The 17,176-nt window shown below is 47.5% G+C and overlaps 1 protein-coding gene across 1 annotated transcript in view; it reads right to left on the bottom strand.

Moving 5' to 3' along the window:
• Positions 1-454: 454 nt before the first annotated feature.
• Gucy2c (guanylate cyclase 2C) overlaps positions 455-17,176 on the bottom strand; it is a 71,113-nt gene continuing 54,391 nt past the window's right edge. Inside the window, exons 21-27 of the mRNA XM_055610603.1 lie at positions 16,107-16,265; positions 12,027-12,219; positions 10,726-10,900; positions 8,199-8,297; positions 6,687-6,781; positions 3,615-3,691; positions 455-1,168 (exon numbers count right to left, since the gene is read on the bottom strand). Of these exons, the coding sequence (XP_055466578.1) occupies positions 994-1,168; positions 3,615-3,691; positions 6,687-6,781; positions 8,199-8,297; positions 10,726-10,900; positions 12,027-12,219; positions 16,107-16,265 (973 nt within the window). The 3' untranslated portion in view covers positions 455-993. The remainder of the gene's footprint in view (positions 1,169-3,614; positions 3,692-6,686; positions 6,782-8,198; positions 8,298-10,725; positions 10,901-12,026; positions 12,220-16,106; positions 16,266-17,176) is intronic.

Here is a 17,176-nt window from a genome sequence, read left to right as displayed (position 1 = left end):
CATAGCAGCAAAAGGCAGCAAATACAGAGGACGTGTGTACACATATTAAAATCATAGCATCTGTGTGTTGCATGTGGTATGTACAGACTGTAATACGCACAGGGTGATCTGTGTGTCTCTCGGGGAAGCAGCCGCTCTGCAGGAAACAGCAGGTGCCTGGAGACACTGGCGACTTCTGAGAGGGAGCAGAGAAGAGCAGGAATCACACCTCTGCCCAGCCCCTTCTTAGGTCTCTGCTGGGACACATGCTGCACGTTCAGGTTGCTAAGTGGACAGGCCAGGCTAACCCACGGTGTACTTCAACACTGTGCCTAGAGGGTGCTACCGGCCTTCCAGGATCCTGCCCTTGATGTCAGCCTGGCTTTATTTCTCTGAGGACACGTCGTCTTTCAGCAGGCAGGAGGTGATGCCTGGTGGCCCCAGGAAGATCAGGTGGTAGAGAAACACACCAGACTCTAAAAACTTTTATTTTTATTTTTTAACTAGTATCTAGCATGGTTTCTGCAAAAATCATGAGTCAAACACAGTTTCATGGAGAAAAGCTACTGAACATACAATTGAGATAATTAAAAAAAAATGTCTTATGTTTACAGATGAGGAGAGCCATCAAACAGAACAAAAGCAGAAATGAAAGAATAAAACATTCCTCCCTCCCCCTCTTCCAGACTGACGTTTCATGCAACAACTGTGGGACTCGGCTCCAGGTGCAGCGTCATCACACTGCCGAGAACACACATGCAGACCTTAGAAGTCCAAGGCCATCCACTGCTACATGGTGAGTTTGAGGCCAGTCTGGGATACAAGAGACTGTCTCAAAACAAAAAACAAAACAAAACAAAACAAAACCTGAACGCCCACATCACTTGTGGAGGGGTTCTTGGTCCCAGGCAGGGCCCTGAGGCTGAGTGCTCCTCTGTGTTGTTGAGGTCTCTGGAGAGCGCAGACTCAGGACGTCAGAGGATGTGGCTGTTGGCGCTTAGGCCTCACCTAGGGCTAGAAGTAGGTGCTCTCGTGGTCGGAGTTGTTCAGCTGCAGGTACTCCAGAGCGCCTTTCTTGTAGCTGGCCACCCGCATGGGCCTCCGGCTCTTCACGCCTGAGGCCTGTCTTTTCTGTAAGGCGCTGACAATCATGTCTGAGAACTCTGCTTGCAGCCGCTGTTGGTTCTCCCTGGAAGGCAGATGGGGACAGAAGAACAGAACTCACAGCAATCTACACGGAATGTTCCTTAGCCCTGCCACTTCAGTTCCACCAGTGGCCAGTAGGTGCCTATTCTATGCTACACACAGGAGATGAAGAGAGTAAAAGACCACCACGGTTTTCGATGAGTCCGGAGAACTGCCTTCCCTGCCGACTGTCAGCGCACAAGAAGCAGAGTGCATTGCAGACAGGAAGTGGGTCTTTCTCTTTCAAAGTGAAACATGTTACTAGAACTGGGAACATGCTAGAGGACCCACTGAGACCCAGGAAAAGACTGGTGGTGGTGGGGGGGGTCAAGACTCAAGCACACAGCCCTGCAAACACACTGGTTCCCCACACAGCTGTGCATTGAGTATTGTCTGCAGAGGGTTCAGGATGACAGGAGGTTTCCAAAATTCAGAACAGAGTTGGGTAGTTCTGTTTTGAAGCCAGGCCTCCCAAATTGACTGAGTAGCTTGGTAGCTTGCCTTCTGTCTTTCTAACCTCTAGTCCTTCTGTCTGTCTAGCCTCTGGGCTTGTGAATGATGAGGTCTCTCGGCCAGCAAAAGCCATTGCAATGGCCACAGCACTGAGGCCAAGAGGACTGCTAATGGAATAGGACAACTCAAGTTGTCCTGACTGACACCTTCAGTACTGAAACTTGCTGTGTGGATATGAACCCTTCCTCCTACTGCAGAGAGTGTGGTCTCCAAGTTAAGACCTAGAACCATGGTTTTAGCTGTCCTCTCCCCAGCAGACAGAAAGAGGCAGGAGTGGAAATGCCAAAAAAAAAAGCATCTGCTTCCAGCCTCTTCTATCCTTTTTGCTGTTGTCTGTTTCTTTATTGCACACGGGTGTTTTGCCTGTATGTGTGTCTTGCACCATATGTGTGCCTAGTGCCCAGGAAGCCAGAAGAGGGCATCAGATCTCCTGGAACTGGAACTATGGGTAGCTGTGAGCTGCTGTGTGGGTGCTGGGGATCAAACCTGGGTCCTCTGGACTCATGTCCTCTGAAAGAGCAGCAAGTGCCCCTAACCTCTGAGCCTTTTCTCCAGCTCCATGCTCTGTCCTGCAGCACTAAGCAGGCATGAAGCTAGCTCCAAGCTCCCTTCTGAACAAGCCAGGAACACAAGCCCAGCTTCCCCGTGCCCGGTGAGCAGCATTTAACCAGCCTCCCCATGAGCGCAGGAAAACTGCCGGGGCTTTCTAGGAAGATGGGCTGAGAGGTATTCTCATTATCTTTAGCTATGTGCACTTCTGTGTCTATATGAATGTATATGATGTGTGTGTAGACAATATAGAAATATAAGAAAATATCAAAATCCCCCAGAGCTGGAGTTGCAAGTAATTGTGAATGCTGATGTGAATTGTGAATGTGGATGCTGGGAAAGGAACCAGGTCCTCTGGAAGAGCAGCCAGCATTCTTAATGGCTAAGCCATCCCTCCATCCCTAAGGTTTATTTTATTTTTAATTCTGTGTGGATGAAGGTGTGGGTGTGTGTGCGTGCTTGTGCTGTACATGCAGTACACAGAGTCCAGAAGAGGGCATCATATCCCTTGGAACTAGAGTTACAGAACCAATGTAGTGATGGGAACTGAACTCAGGTCTCACGGAGCCATCGCTCCATGCCCTCCTCCCTACCTTTGTTTTTGAGACAGTGTCTATACAGATTAGGTTTGGCCTCAAACTCACAGAGATCTGCTTGCCTCTGCTTGCCCAAGAGCTGGGATGGAAAGTATATGCCACCACACCTGGAAAATCAGTTTTGTTTGTTTGTTTAGTCGAGAGGAGCTGTATAGGCTATAGCTGGGTGAGGCATGGTGGGGTGACCAGGCCTTTGGGAGACCGACTGAGAACAGGAGGATCGAGAGGTGTGGGTCAGTCTGCGCTACACAGTGACACTTGGCTCTGTTTCCTAGACTGTATCTCTGTGCAGTGTGTGTGTGTTTGCATATTCATGTACTCCATTTAATCTATCAGTCTATCATACTGCAAAGACATCACTGGGACAACTTACCTTTAGGAGGGCAGAAGGAAAAGGAGCCCATAAAACAAAAGAAAACCCAAATCAACAAAATAAGAACAAAATCTCCTCTGGTTCTAGAGTATTCCCCTTCCTCCTTCCCAGGTGGAGCCTCCTGGACAACGGGTCAAGAGCACCTCGGTGTGAAGTCACTGACTTATGAGCAAACACCGGTGCTCCCAAGCAGGGGAGTCTGCCTGTTTTCTGTGTCACTGCATCTTCGGAAGGTGCAGGCACTCTGGACACGCCAGCTCTGCAGCTGGACGAGGGAACATTCTAGACTTTTTTCTCGTTTAGTTCTCACCTCATCCACAATGTGACTGCCACTTCCCCGGGCACTTGTCAAGTTAAACATGTCTAAAGTAGCGTAGGGTGCCAATGCCCCTCCCCCTCCCTGCCACCCACAGGCTTACACGGTCGGCGGGGTTGGCAGGTTGTACTCTTGGTCCTTCATCCCGGTCAGCCAGTACGTGGTCTCTGTCCCTCTTCCCTAGAGACACAAGCGGAAGGTCCCATGAAGGCAGTGAGTACTGTCCTCAAGCGCATTCCAAGAGGCACAGCACCCCCACACTGCCCATCAGGGTCTGTGTTAAAACACATCACACTTCCCTAAAGTTTAGAAAAATTTTAAGAAGTGTTCCACCAGGCTGGCTTTTTTATACTTTTTCTTCCCTCTCCTTTTATGTTTTTTTTTCTTAATTTTATTATTAATTAATTACTTTATTTATTTATTTAGAGACAGGGTCCCATACTATGGTGCAAGCAGGTCGGGAGTCACCAAGTTGCCTCAGAGACACAGCAGCAATCCTGGCTCAGACTCTGAATACCAGGATTTGAGGCACAAGCCACCATGCTCACCCAGACCGGCTGTTTTCAAAATAGAGCTTTCTTTTGTACCAGAAGATATTTCAGATTTCAGTACGGCAGCATTTTAAGAACCCTACCTTATAAAGGAAGAAATTCAGTTCTGAGGAGGTGGCTCGTTTGGAAAGCTCTGGCTGTGAGAGTGTGGGGACCTGAGTTCAGATCACCTGCCCCCCAGGACAAAGCTGGGCACAGCAGAATATGTCTGTAACGCCCATGCTGAGGGAAGGCAGGGACAGGTGGGTCCCCAGAGCTCACTGACCAGCTGGTCTAGCCAAATCAATGAGTTCCAGGCTTAGTGGGAGACCACACCTCAGCAAGTAAGATGAGGACATCAGGACAGCTCATGGAGTAAAGGCCGTCATGAATGCCTGACGACTCGAGTTCAATCCCTGATACACTCAGAGGCGGGAAGAGAGACAACAGGCTCCATAGACTCGTACCACACACAACAAATAAATACAATTCAAAACTTAAAGTAAATAATGTTTACAGAAACTGAAGACGACAGCCAGGGTTGAAGTCTGGTTTGTATACATCACACACACACACACACACACACACACACACACACACACACACACACACGAACGTATTCAACACACACACAAACACATACAAATGAGTAAGTACATTTTAAAGAAAGGATGAAATCCATCCACAGTTCCATCATGCCAACAAATACAACCAGTTTCTATTGCGCATGTTTTTTAATTATTACACTTGTGTGTTTATGTATGTATACATGTGTATGTATGTATGTATATGTGTGTGTATGTGTTTGTATGTATATATGTATGTGTATGTATGTATATATGTGTATATGTGTATATATGTGTGTGTATGTATGTGTGTGTGACTAAGACAGCACACACATGCCGGTCAGAGAACAACTATCAGGAGCTGGTTGTCTCCTCCCCTGTAGGATCACACTCAGAGGTCAGACTTGGCAGTAACCACCATTTCTCTCCAGCCCCATGTTTTCTTTTAACATTTTACAACAAAGTTTTGAGACAAAATTGTTGCCATAATTTCATTATCTTGGTGTGTTACAATAATCCCCCTGAAGTGACATTCGTGTGGGTCACGGTGGGCTGGTGCTTTTGCCAAGGTTTTATCTGAGCAGATCAAATGGGTATAGACTAAATGAGTATCCTTCTTATTTACATTGTGGAAGACTCAGAAACTGTGTTGGTAAACAATGTTTTAAAAAGAGACGTTTTCCAAGTTGCAGCGCCAATGCTCATGCCGCCCACCGAATGTATGGATGCTGGAGATGAAAACAAGTATGGCCCACTAGTGGCTTCACAGGGCAGCTGCGTTCAATGTGAGAGGCAAGTCGGGGTGACATAGTTCATCGCTAAAGTACATGTCACACAGAGAATCAGACTCTCAGTCCCCAAACCCATCTAAACTCAGGGGGGTGTTCCCCTTACCCACAACTGAAGCCTCGGAAGACAGACACAGGGAAGCCCCAGGCCATGCTGATAACTAGAGTGAGAGCCTTTGCTTCCAAGAATAAGGGAGGGTCCTGATAACAACTTCAGAGGTCTACACAGCAACCTGGTGAACATGAAACCATCGTTCAAGTTCACCCCGACTTGCCTCTCACATTGAACGCAGCTGCCCTGTGAAGCCACCAGCAGGCCGTACTTGTTTTCATCTCCAGCATCCATGCATTCGGTGGGCGGCATGAGCATTGGAGCACACACGCCAGGTGTGTTCTTGCAGATGCACACGTATGGGACACACACACACAAGGTGAGACAAGGCACGGGAACCCTATAGCCGCCATCCTCGGACATCTGTGTAACAACATCAGGGGCCTGGTTGTTCCCTCAGGGGGTCTCAGGAAGCCTGGCAGGCTGACCAGACACTGGAAGTTTCACAAGACTTGCCAGTGAGGAGAATGGAGGCCACATCTTGGTACCCGCTGGCCCAGAGCTGCAGAGTGACAAAAAAAACAACTGCCCAGAAAGCTATAGTCAGAAGTGAGCCGACGGGGGTTTAACGTCAGCAAATCCTGACCGGTTTGAGCTCTTCGGTCAGGAGGAGGAACTGGGGACAGATGGCAACTGTATGTGGAGGAAATGGTAGCAGCGTTTTGCTGTCGTGGATGTTGTTTCATTTTTTAAATTACTTTTGGATTGATTTACTTCATGTTGTAAGAGTGTTTTTGCCTGTGTGTGTGTATGCAAACCCTGTGCATGCAGTGCCCACGGAGACCAGAAGAGGGCGTCATCTCCCTCAGGATGGGTAATACAGATGGCTGTGACCCCCCATGTGGGTGCCGGGAATTGAACCTGGTCCTCCGGAAGAGCAGCAAGTGCTTTTAACCTGCCCTTGCATTTTCTGCAGCCTGGTTGCAATGCCTTCTAGCATACTGGCCACAGCACGGGCTGTTGAAGGGGCTTGTTGAAGGGGCTTGTTGGAGCACAGGGCAGTTCTCACAGTTGGCACGTCTGGGCAGATGTTCTTTCTCTAGGGGTGGTGGAGGTCACTGCCCGGCAGACAGAAAGGGAGCCTTCAGCTTCATCTTTTCTGACCTTCTTGGTGGAGGGTCGCGTGGGGCCCACGTGTGTCTGAGTGCTTGCTCGTGCATGTCTGCAAGGCCTTCTTACCTTTAAGTATGTTTCTCCTCTCACTTCATACAGGAACTGGCAATCTGTCCTCTTCAGGATGGCTATGGTGGAGCTGCTCATATGAATCCTCAAGGCTGGAAACACAAACCAGGGCAATGGAAATCTCCCACGTTGAAGTCAAATACGCCTACATTTGTTTCTCTCTGATTGGAGATGTCAACAACCCCCTACGCAGCTATTCCCCGTCACGGAGAAACGTATATGGTTATTTTAGTGATGGACCTTTAAAAAGCCCTGTCAATGAGACGAAATACTAATCCAAGTAGGAGAAAGGGTCGGGCACTGGTTTTTTTTTGTCTTTTGCTTTTTTAGGGTTCTGGATGTTGGCCCTCCTCAAATTTTGTCCACTGGGTCTCATTCCAGCTGGGAGTGGGAGCCTTCGGACCTGGCTTTGGGTGGAGTTCCTCATGTTGAGCCTGGAGCGGGGCATTGGCTGAGTGGTCCCCGGAATTAAAATCCAGTAAATAGCTAAGGTGCTGTGGCAAGGGGAGGATCTGGGCTGAGCTCTCTTCCTCTGCAGCACCATAATCCTGGGAAACAAGTGATGAGGGTTCCCTCCCAAAGGCTCACTGCTGGATGCCCAGCAGCCACAGCACAAGCCACGACAGTGATGGCCTCCATGGACCAGAAGACCGCCAAGAGCTTAACACTGCGTCGTCCCAGTCCTGTCCAGAAACCCTCCCGACAAGGTTGGCATCTCACCCTCAGCTTCCCTATTCATCTTGCTGAGGCCCTGAAGGACTGACTGACTTCCCCCACAAATGCCAATGCTGGTTGACACAGTTTTCTTCCTAATCTAAGTCTGTTTGACCGCCGCTTTATTCCTTTTGTGGTACACAATTCTAAGATCAGACTGTCAGTCTAACTGCCAAAATCTCGTTGTGGGTTCCGGTTTTTGTCAGCTTTTAAGCCTTCATCTACCGCTGCTTTTCTTTCCTCCGGCATACATTCTGGCTCTCACCACTATCATCAATATCCATCAACCATCTACCGCATGTAGTGCGTAGTGCCCCAGTTCTGCCAGGTGCATGCCTTTCTGAAAGGTCAAAGATTGATTCAGTCTGAAGAGGAACATGAAACCATCGTTCATTAACACTTTCTACTAAACTCAGCTTCTCAAAAGCCCAACTAAATAGGAAAGATGAATCGGAGCCACGGTGTCTGGTCCGTATCTTTCCCATTGGATAACACACAGTTTCCATAGATCTATGCTAAAGTTCTTGACTGTTCCAGCTAGAACATGCCTGCATTCATTGCACATGGACCAAAAATGCAGAACCAGCCTAAAACTAAAGGAAAAAACCTAAAACAACTAGCAGTTTATACAACAAAATTAAACTAGCAAATCATGTTATTACAGGCTCAAATCTAGCCCACATAAGTGGTCCTTCTGCCTCTCTGACACTGCGTCTCTGCACTGTGTGGTGAGTTCCACAAGTGCATCTGTTGGAAGACAAAATCCATGTTCCCTAAGCAACCCCCCCTTCTTACGGAGGCCGGTGGATTCCATCCTAGAGGCAGTGTTGACAGTATCTCCAAACAGGCAATAACGAGGCATCTTGATCCCCACAACTCCAGCAGCACAGGGGCCTGAAATGAAGGAAGAGGAGGCATCATTGCACATTGAAGAATGGACTTGAGTCTGGTGAACCTTTCTCCTGGTCACAGGGCTGAATGTTTCAAGTCTTGGAGACTTGGCTGACGACATGATGTCACTCCTTTAATGAATGAATACAAGCTCTTGAGTTTTTGTTATAGCAAAGATCATTTACTTATACTTTGATGGAACAAGAAGGCATTCAGAGGTCCAGGTCACAAAAATGGCAAGATTTACAAATCAAGGGCGCTCAAGAAAGGCTCAGGTGACCCCACAGCTTGCCTGCTATACCAAAGCACACCACCCTGAATTCTGGGTTGCCAGAGGAACCATAGTGCCCACGTTTGCTTTGTGTTTGTTTTACAGTGCTGTTTCTAGGCTCAGTGGCATATAACGGAACACCTGTAAGACGTCATGGGTCACACAGACGCTGCTGGTTTAGGTCTGTGGCACAAGGATGTTTTAACAACAAAACTCAAGACAAGAGCGTGCATTGTAGTGTCATGGCTGGGTGTTGTGGACTTCTCCTTACACATAATCAGGCATCATAACCTCCTCCAAGCTGTGATTCTGTGGTCCAGGGAGACATAAGGTATATATGAGGTGGGAGACCAACCGAACCAGGGACACCATCCGTGCAGATGTGGGGAGTCAGCATCCTTGGGACCCTTTGAGTCAGGTGGTTATTTGGAGTCATCCACACTCTTGTAAGTAAACGCAGTAAGCTACTCACCGGCCCATCAAGCTAGGCTTGGGTGAGAGTGCTATTTTGCTCTTTCCTCCATGCCCTATCGTTGGTCACATTTCCCCAGGAAAAGTTAATGCAGCTACTGGAAAGAAGAGTCACTGTATCAGGGTTTTCAGGGACAACTGCATGCAGAGCCTCATGTCTGTTTTTCTGTCTACAGATGCTGCCTGCCCACATTGCCTGCTGGAGCGCTCGGATGGGAAGGACACTATTTGTGAATGGTTCTTTCTTACTCATTAATTTTTTTCTGGAATTTTTTTCCTTTCAGCAGGGCTGTTAAACTTCCACCGTCTTCCAAGTGACCAACGTGCTTTACTGTAGCACCGCAGGGGACTGAGTATAAATGTTAGAGGAATTTAGCAAGTTGTTTTCCCTCCGAATCACATATGTTTTAGGCATCTTCTTTTCTTTTTTAAAATACTGTATTTTTCTTCAGGTGTATGTGTCCGTCTGTGTGTGGGTAGGTGCATGGGTTCAGAAGCTGGAGATGGCTAGAAGACGGCGTCATGGCTCCTGTAGCGGGACTTACAGGTAGTTATGAGCTGCCCAGCATGGGTGCCAGCAACTGAACTCAGGTCCTCCCAACTGTCTGAACCATCAAACCACCTCTCATGCCGCAGGATTGTACTATTTTAATGGAATGTGAACAGGAGTTGGGACTATGTGTGGGGAGGTGATCAGTGAGACACTAGACATGATGATTTAAATGGGAAGTCCAGAACGTCTTGGTTTCCTGTGTGGTCAGTGTTAATCCATCCTGAAATGACAGTGCTGTTCACGGTATCATTTCAAGTGTTCTCTAGGGACCGAGTCTAAATATGTCAGGATGTATAATGGACTCCACATTTGGCACACAGAATTTAAGACTAAGTCTCTGGACTTCTTGTAGAGAGTGTAAGGATAAAGATGGAGCAGAGACTGAGGGAATGGCAAACCAATGACCAGCCCAACCTGGGACCCACCCCGTGGGAGAGAGCCATGCCCTGTCACTGTTAATGACACTCTGCTATGCTTGCAGACAGGAGCCTAACATAACTGTCTTCTGAGAGGCTTCATCCAGTAGCTGATGGAAACAAATGCAGAGACCCAAAGCTGAACAATGGGGAATAGGCTGAACTTGGGGAGTCTTGTGGAAGAGTGAGAGGAAGGTTAGAGGGAGCTTCAGGGGTCAAGGCCACCAAAAAGCAGCCCGGGCCCATGGGGCCTCATAGACCGAATCACCAATCAAAGAGCATGGGATGGACCTAGCCCCTATACATAGGTAGCAGATGTGCAGTGGGGTCAACATTTGGGTCCTCTAACAATGGGAGCAGGGGCCGTCTCTGACTCTGCTGCCTGCCTTTGATCCCGTTCCCCTAGCTGGGCTGCCTTGTCAGGCCTCAGTAGAAGAGGGTCTGTTTAGTGCTGCTGCGACTTGAGATGCCGGGGTGGGTTGGTACCCTTGGGCGCCTCCTCTTCTCTGAGAAGAAGGAGAGAGGATGATGGGGGGAGGGGACATGAAAGCGGGACTTGGAGGAGACGGAGCAGAGGGATCAGGCTGTAAAGTGATTAAATAAATAAATTAAAAACAAAGGAAAGAAGAGTAAGTCACATGAAAAACTGACCACATCATGATGTTCTTGTGTGCTCTGCCCTGCGTGACCCCCGTCTTGCTAGGAAGCCCGACTCCTTACCAGAGTGAACCCCAATGCGGATCCATACTGGGAGGCCGGGGAGATGCTCGAGCTCAAACGTCCCTATGAAGCTGAGGATGTCCAAGGCCATCTTGGAAATGTCTACTGCGTGTCGATTGCCGTTTCTCATAGGCAAGCCACTGGCCACCACATAGGCATCACCGATGGTTTCTACCTGTGGAAACACTTTCTTGTTAGTGGCTGTGCCCCGTGAGAGACACCAGCATTGAACAGAACTTCCACGCAATACACATGCAAGTAGGGGCTGGGAGCTTAGGATGAGCTCAGGATGACAAAAGAACTTTGGAAGACTTCAGCCACTAAAAAAAGTATTCCATAATTACATTGTGCAGATGTGGTGTCTACAGATTGTAGACAATTCTGTAAATGTTCAGACAATCTGCTTGTAGGACTGGGGACATGCTTGGTGACTGAGGACACTTTCTGTTCTTGCAGGGGACCAGGATTCATGCCCAGCACCCGCAGGGTGGCTTCACACCTGCTTGCAACCACAGCTGTGGGGGATCTGATGTCCCCGTGGGCACACACGTGTGAGCAGTGCACACAAGGAGGCTTACGCATGCCACACACTTAACAACTAAAATGAAAACCAAGCGATTAAATAATCTGACTGATCCCACATAATTGTAGTAATATACGAAGTTGCCAGAATAATCTTTAGTGGTTACCGTTTTCTACACAGTACTTCACCAGCAGCAATTGTAGGTTTCTTCAAGAACAGAGCATGCTTTTAGTCTTATGCTGCGCTCATCGTAACTCCACGGCCTCTGCTTTGTTTACAGCCAGCTTGAACGCTGTGCATTGCTTTGGAGGTGACGGAAACACTGCCATCTCCTCTCTGTTTGTCACCTCAAATTCATTTTTGCTATGATTTGTTCCTTCTGTGCTACTTCTTAAGGTAATTTTGACATTTGCCCTTTAAAAGAATTCTTCCATGTCTCTTCCATTTTCGCTTGGATTCAACAACCACTTCAGTGAGGGTTAAGGGTTTATTTATTCAGTTTTATGTGCCTGTTTGTATGTCCTGGGTGTGGGTTTATGCTTGTAAGTGCAGCTGCCTGGGGAAACCAGAAGGGGGTGACAGATCTCTTGGACTAGAGTAAGAGGCAGTTTTGAGTCCCCATTCATCCCGTCTTGACTGCTAGAAATAAACTCAGGAGCTCCAGAAGAACAGGAAGTGTTCTTAACCAGCCTCTTGTTCTGTGTTGACTATGGCATGACAGGGGTCATAACAAGAGCAATGGTGCCGGGCTCTGGTGGCGAGCAGGGGAAGCAGTTACCTTGTAGACATCATGGTGATCCACAATCTGGTCAAAGCTCTTGTAGATGTCATTCAGCATGTCTACCACCTCCATGGGGGTGCTGTACTTGCAGATGGTTGTGAAGCCGACGATGTCACTGAAGTAGATGGTGACTTCTTCATACAGCTCTGGCTCCACCACGCCTTTCTCCTTCAGTGACTTCACCACCAGCCTTGGGGGGGAGGAGCAGGGGGAAGCCACTTTTAACTTCCGGAGAGTTTTCTTGACTTACAGTTCAGACTGTAGCAACTGTCAAGAAGACTGAACCTTTTGAGATTTCTAATGAATTCCAGTGAGTATCCAAGAAGCAAATCCAACAGATCTCATCCATCATGTGTCTGAATATATTGCCCATATATGTGCGTATGTATTTGAATGAGGATGAACATAGGCATTTTCAACATTAACTTAGATAAGTGGTAATATTCACAGGCTCACAATCCTAACTCCTATATAACTCTAATGCCTGTACGTGCCCACCCCTTGCCTTTCCATGGATAAAACAGTTCATAAATGCATAGTGCCACATTCAGAAGCCTAGATGATGAATACATCACTGTGGTGAGAAATTGACCCTAAGGCCATGAGAGCTGCCTTTCTCACCAAGGCGAACAGTTCTACCCCTCTCGCATACTTGGTGGTATTATCTAATATCATGCCAAAGGAATAATGCATTCAACATTAATTTTAATACACCCAGATCAGAATTTATTGGATATTTTGATCCAGATTTAGGTCCTTTGAAAAGGACTTTGAGAAGTGAAGTCAACCACATCATATATAAGTTGCAACTCTAGCAAAGGATGCCAGAGAGAAGCTGCTTGGAAAAGCCCTGCCGAAGAGATGGCAGGTGCAGCTTCTAGAGCAAGGACTGCCACAGAAACAACGGAATGGACTAGGACTTCCTTTAGGGACCAAGCTGCCTTTCCCATTGTGGTGGTTTGAATGGGTCTGGCCCCACAGACTCTTGCGTTTGAGTGCTTGGCCATTGGGAGTAGCACCATTAGGGGGTGGGGCCTTGTTAGAGGAAGTGTGTCACTGTGTGGGTGGGCTTTGAGGTCTCCTAGGCTCAGGCTCCACCCAGTGTGGGAGAGGGCCTCCTCTTGGCTGCCCATGGAAGACCTCTCCTCCTGGCTACATTTGGATCAAGACATAAAACTCTCATTAACCTCTCCAGCACCACATCTGCCTGCATGAGGCCATGCTTTCCACCATGATGAAAATGGACTAAACCTCTGAAATTTAAGCCACCCCTAAGGAAATGTTTTCGTTATAAGGGTTGCCTTGGACATGGTGTCTCTTCACAGCAACAGAAACCCTAACTTAGACACCAATGGAGGAAGGGCCTGGGGCCTACTGGGGAGGCACTCTGCTGATGTCAGGCTCATTTTGAAAGGAGCCTGAGTAGGAATATGAAACCCTTAGACTCAGAACCTGGAAGCTGGGAGGTGCTACAGCAGTCTACGAGAACAAATCCCTCGATTAACTTTATTTGTGCAAATGTTTGCCTGCATGTGTGTTTATGTACTACATGTGTGCCTGGTACTTGAAGAGGCCAGAAGAGGGCACCAGATCTCTTGAGACTGGAGTTACAGATGGATGTGAGCCACCATGTGGGTGCTGGGAAGGTTGCAAGAGCAGCAAGTGCTCCTAACTGCTGAGCCATATCTCCAATCCCCGAATCCTCCGCTTTTATATAGAAAAGAAAACAAAGGGCTGAAAGAGAAGTAGGAACGTCCTGTGATTCCACAGCCTGCTGTGCACAGAGCTGTTACTAGAACGGAACAATGCCCAGCCTGTGCACCATGAGCCTTCTGTAACCCAGGCCTTGGGTGTTCAGGGAGACAGAGAAGATTTGGAGGTGAGAACAACAATTGCAGAATGCCCAGGATTCTAGAAAACCAGTGTCCTGTCAGCCACAGGGGTGTGGAACACATTGTGACTCTTCAGAACTCGGAGGGAAGTCTTCTCGACTGCAGTTCATGCAACTTGGGGACCTTTGCAAAACAACCCTCGATATGGCTAATTAGTTTCTGATGGTGCACTGTGTAGAAGGTGCTGAGTTTTGTGGGGGTTGCAAAGAAATAGCGATTCCGCTGGGATTCTGCCATCCTCTGCTTTTACATTTACATTGAAGTAGGCAAAGAAACTTGGGAACTGTATTCCTTAGAGAAACCAGTGTTTGTAGATAAGAAAAGGAAAGTGAGCTTCAGGTGGTAAGCTTGGAGAGCAAGTTGCTGCCGTCACAGAATTTGAATACAAGTTAGATATTGTACGGTTCTCACAGGAAGAAAACCTATTTGGGTTCCTAATCTCATGGGTATTGTTCAAATAAGTGCCGAAATGATGGTAGTTCCTATATATATTCTTTAGAGCAGTTATAAACTGGACTTTTGGTTCTTCTAGGCAGGATTACTTAATGTTATTTTGCAAACAAGATGTTTTCACAAAGATAAAACATATTTGCTAGAGTTATGGTGAAGTCTGGCTTCAACCACCGAGCAAAATCCCCTAGCTCCTGGGGATCTCATGCCCTCCTCTGCTCTGCATGGGAAACTACACTTGAGTGTGCATACATACAGGCGCGCGCACACACACACACACACACACACACACACACACACACACACAGAGAGAGAGAGAGAGAGAGAGAGACGCTAAATTTTTTAAAAAATTGCCATCTAGTGGTCAAAGTGGCATGCTGCACCAAACTGTTAGGGTATGGAGGAGCCAGGTGTTTCAACCCATTGGAAAGACACCGTTGCTGAAACATCTGATGGTCAACCCTGGGAAGGTGGCCAGGTAACCAAGGCATTATTTTGTCAATGAAGCATTACTGCCCAGGCAAGGAATTCTGCAAGATATAATGAGGTTATAATGTGTTGTCTGTGGCTCATGCCTCCTTGACATTGAGGTGTAGCGTTCTGGTGTATTTCCAGACTGTTCTCCCAGACTGTATGTAGGAGATAGAAGGCTCAGGGTTCCTACTGGGCTTTTTCTAGCCTCAGGGACTGAATGGATCTTGTAAAGAAGAAACTACTTTTTTATTTGGAAAATAGTCATTAGTATGGAAGGGGGTAGATCTGGGAGGGATTGAGGAAGGAGTAACCTGGAAAACTCAGAGTTACTGTGTATACCCCAGCATGGACCTCACTGGCAAGTGCTGGCTTCTCATCTTCTACATGAGATACTGACGGGAGAGTGGCTGGATCATTTAGGCCTCTTGTCCAAGGCTGCTCAACGACAGCAGTTGATGGAAGCAAGCTTTGAAGTCAGGTCTCACTGACTTCAGTTTCTAGGATTTTAATAGAACCAGGCTACCTAGCTTACCCTTACAATGAAGTAATAGCTTGCTACACCTTAACGGGAAGACGCCATTACTTCTTGCTTGTACAAAGCCATGAAGCAAACCATCACGCTGTAATTCTTTGTTTATCTTAACATTCTTCAGGAACTTACTCAAATGATGGTGTTCAGAAAATAGTAAGCTATTTCGGGATTTCAGTATTAATGCCCTTTCTCTTCTGTCTCGACTGTGCTTCACAAAGCTGGCTCATAGTTGTCCACTCAGGGAGACCCGCCTCCCCTCCCACTGACAGCTTCCGGTTCTTATGACTTGGCCTTTCCTTGTGATGTCAAGATGGAAAGCAAAACACTAACATCTAATTCCTGACAGTCTCGCAGTTCAACGGCACAGGCAGCCTTGAGCTCCCTTTTTGAGATTGAAGACAGACAGACAGCGACTTGCCTGGAGGCTTCAGGCTTAATGAGGTATTAGAACTCACAGTTTAGCCCATGATTCTCACAGTGACTTCTTTGCTTTAGGAATTCAGAGCGAAACTCCTAAAGAAGGCTCAGCAAGGTGTCCACATCTTTAACCCCAATAGTCTGCTGAAGGGCCTACAAAAAGAAACCACCCTCTACGGTCCCCAAACATACAAACAGAAGCCCAGACAAAATCCAGAACGAGGCCAGCAACAGTGAGAAGGTTTCAGTGGGAGGCCAAGGAGCCTGGCTGTAGAATCATAGGAAGCCACAACTGCAGGAGACTCGCCTTACCGTGGTAGCAGCATAAAGTTAAGTCTGTCCGCTCTGTCCCTCTCTGCCTTGTACAGCTGGGTCCTTTCCTCCACCAGGTGTTCCAGGTTTCGAGAATAAAGCTGGAGGCGTCGAATCAAGGTGTCCATGTACGATTCATTTTTTTGGTCATGAAAAAGGCTGTAGGGGGTAACAGACAAAGACCTCTTACCTATCATGGGAAAGAGGCATGTGGGTTCTCATGGTGTTGTGTGTGTGAAAAGACAATGCTTACAGCATGCAAAGCCATTCAGGAAAGCTCTGAGATGCCACAGCCATTCTGCCACCATGATCACATCATTGACAAGTTCCCACTTTGGCTTTCAGGAGATGGCTTGATGTATGTGTGTGTGTGTGTGTGTGTGTGTGTGTGTGTGTGTGTGTGTGTGTGTGTGTGTGACTAAGTGCCAATGACTGGGTTTGGACGAGGTCAGCAGACAATTATGTTGTTCTGGGGATTGTACTCAGGTGACTGGTCTTGTGTGGCATGGGCCTTGACATGTTAAGCCATCTCAATAGTCCCAAGAAACAGACTTTAAAAAGAAAAAAGGCTCCTGAGGGAGTGGTACTTGACTCCACCAATAGAGGTTAGTTGGGTAGAATGGGATCAGGAGCAGATACAAGGGATGCTTATAAATTATTTTGTTCCAAATGAATAGATTCACTCAAATATTTCCCCAGACTTGACTGTGAATCTTCATCACCTAGGGAACTATGAATATGTCCAGTGCCAAGTTACAGCCCAGAGCAGTTACATCGAGTGCTCTAGGCTAGAATTGAGGCATCAGTGTCTCTGATAGCTCTGGGTATTTACAATGTGCATCCATGTTTGAGAACCACCACAGTCAAGGCTAAAGACCAGGGGCCCATGATCGCCAAGAGAGTCCACACCATTGACACTACACAATTCCATCTGACCTCAGTGACAGGCCAGGAAAGGAGTGAAGAGGCAACGATTTTATCTGTTGTTGTTTCCTGCTGTATTTAGACAGTGCACGGTTCTTCCAATCAGACCATGGTATCATTAACTTCAGCACCCACCTACTTCACTT

This window comes from Psammomys obesus, unplaced genomic scaffold (genome assembly GCF_907164565.1).
Source record: "Psammomys obesus unplaced genomic scaffold, mPsaObe1.curated_primary_1811, whole genome shotgun sequence".
NCBI lineage: Eukaryota > Metazoa > Chordata > Mammalia > Rodentia > Muridae > Psammomys > Psammomys obesus.
This window is presented reverse-complemented; position numbering and strand designations above follow the sequence as displayed.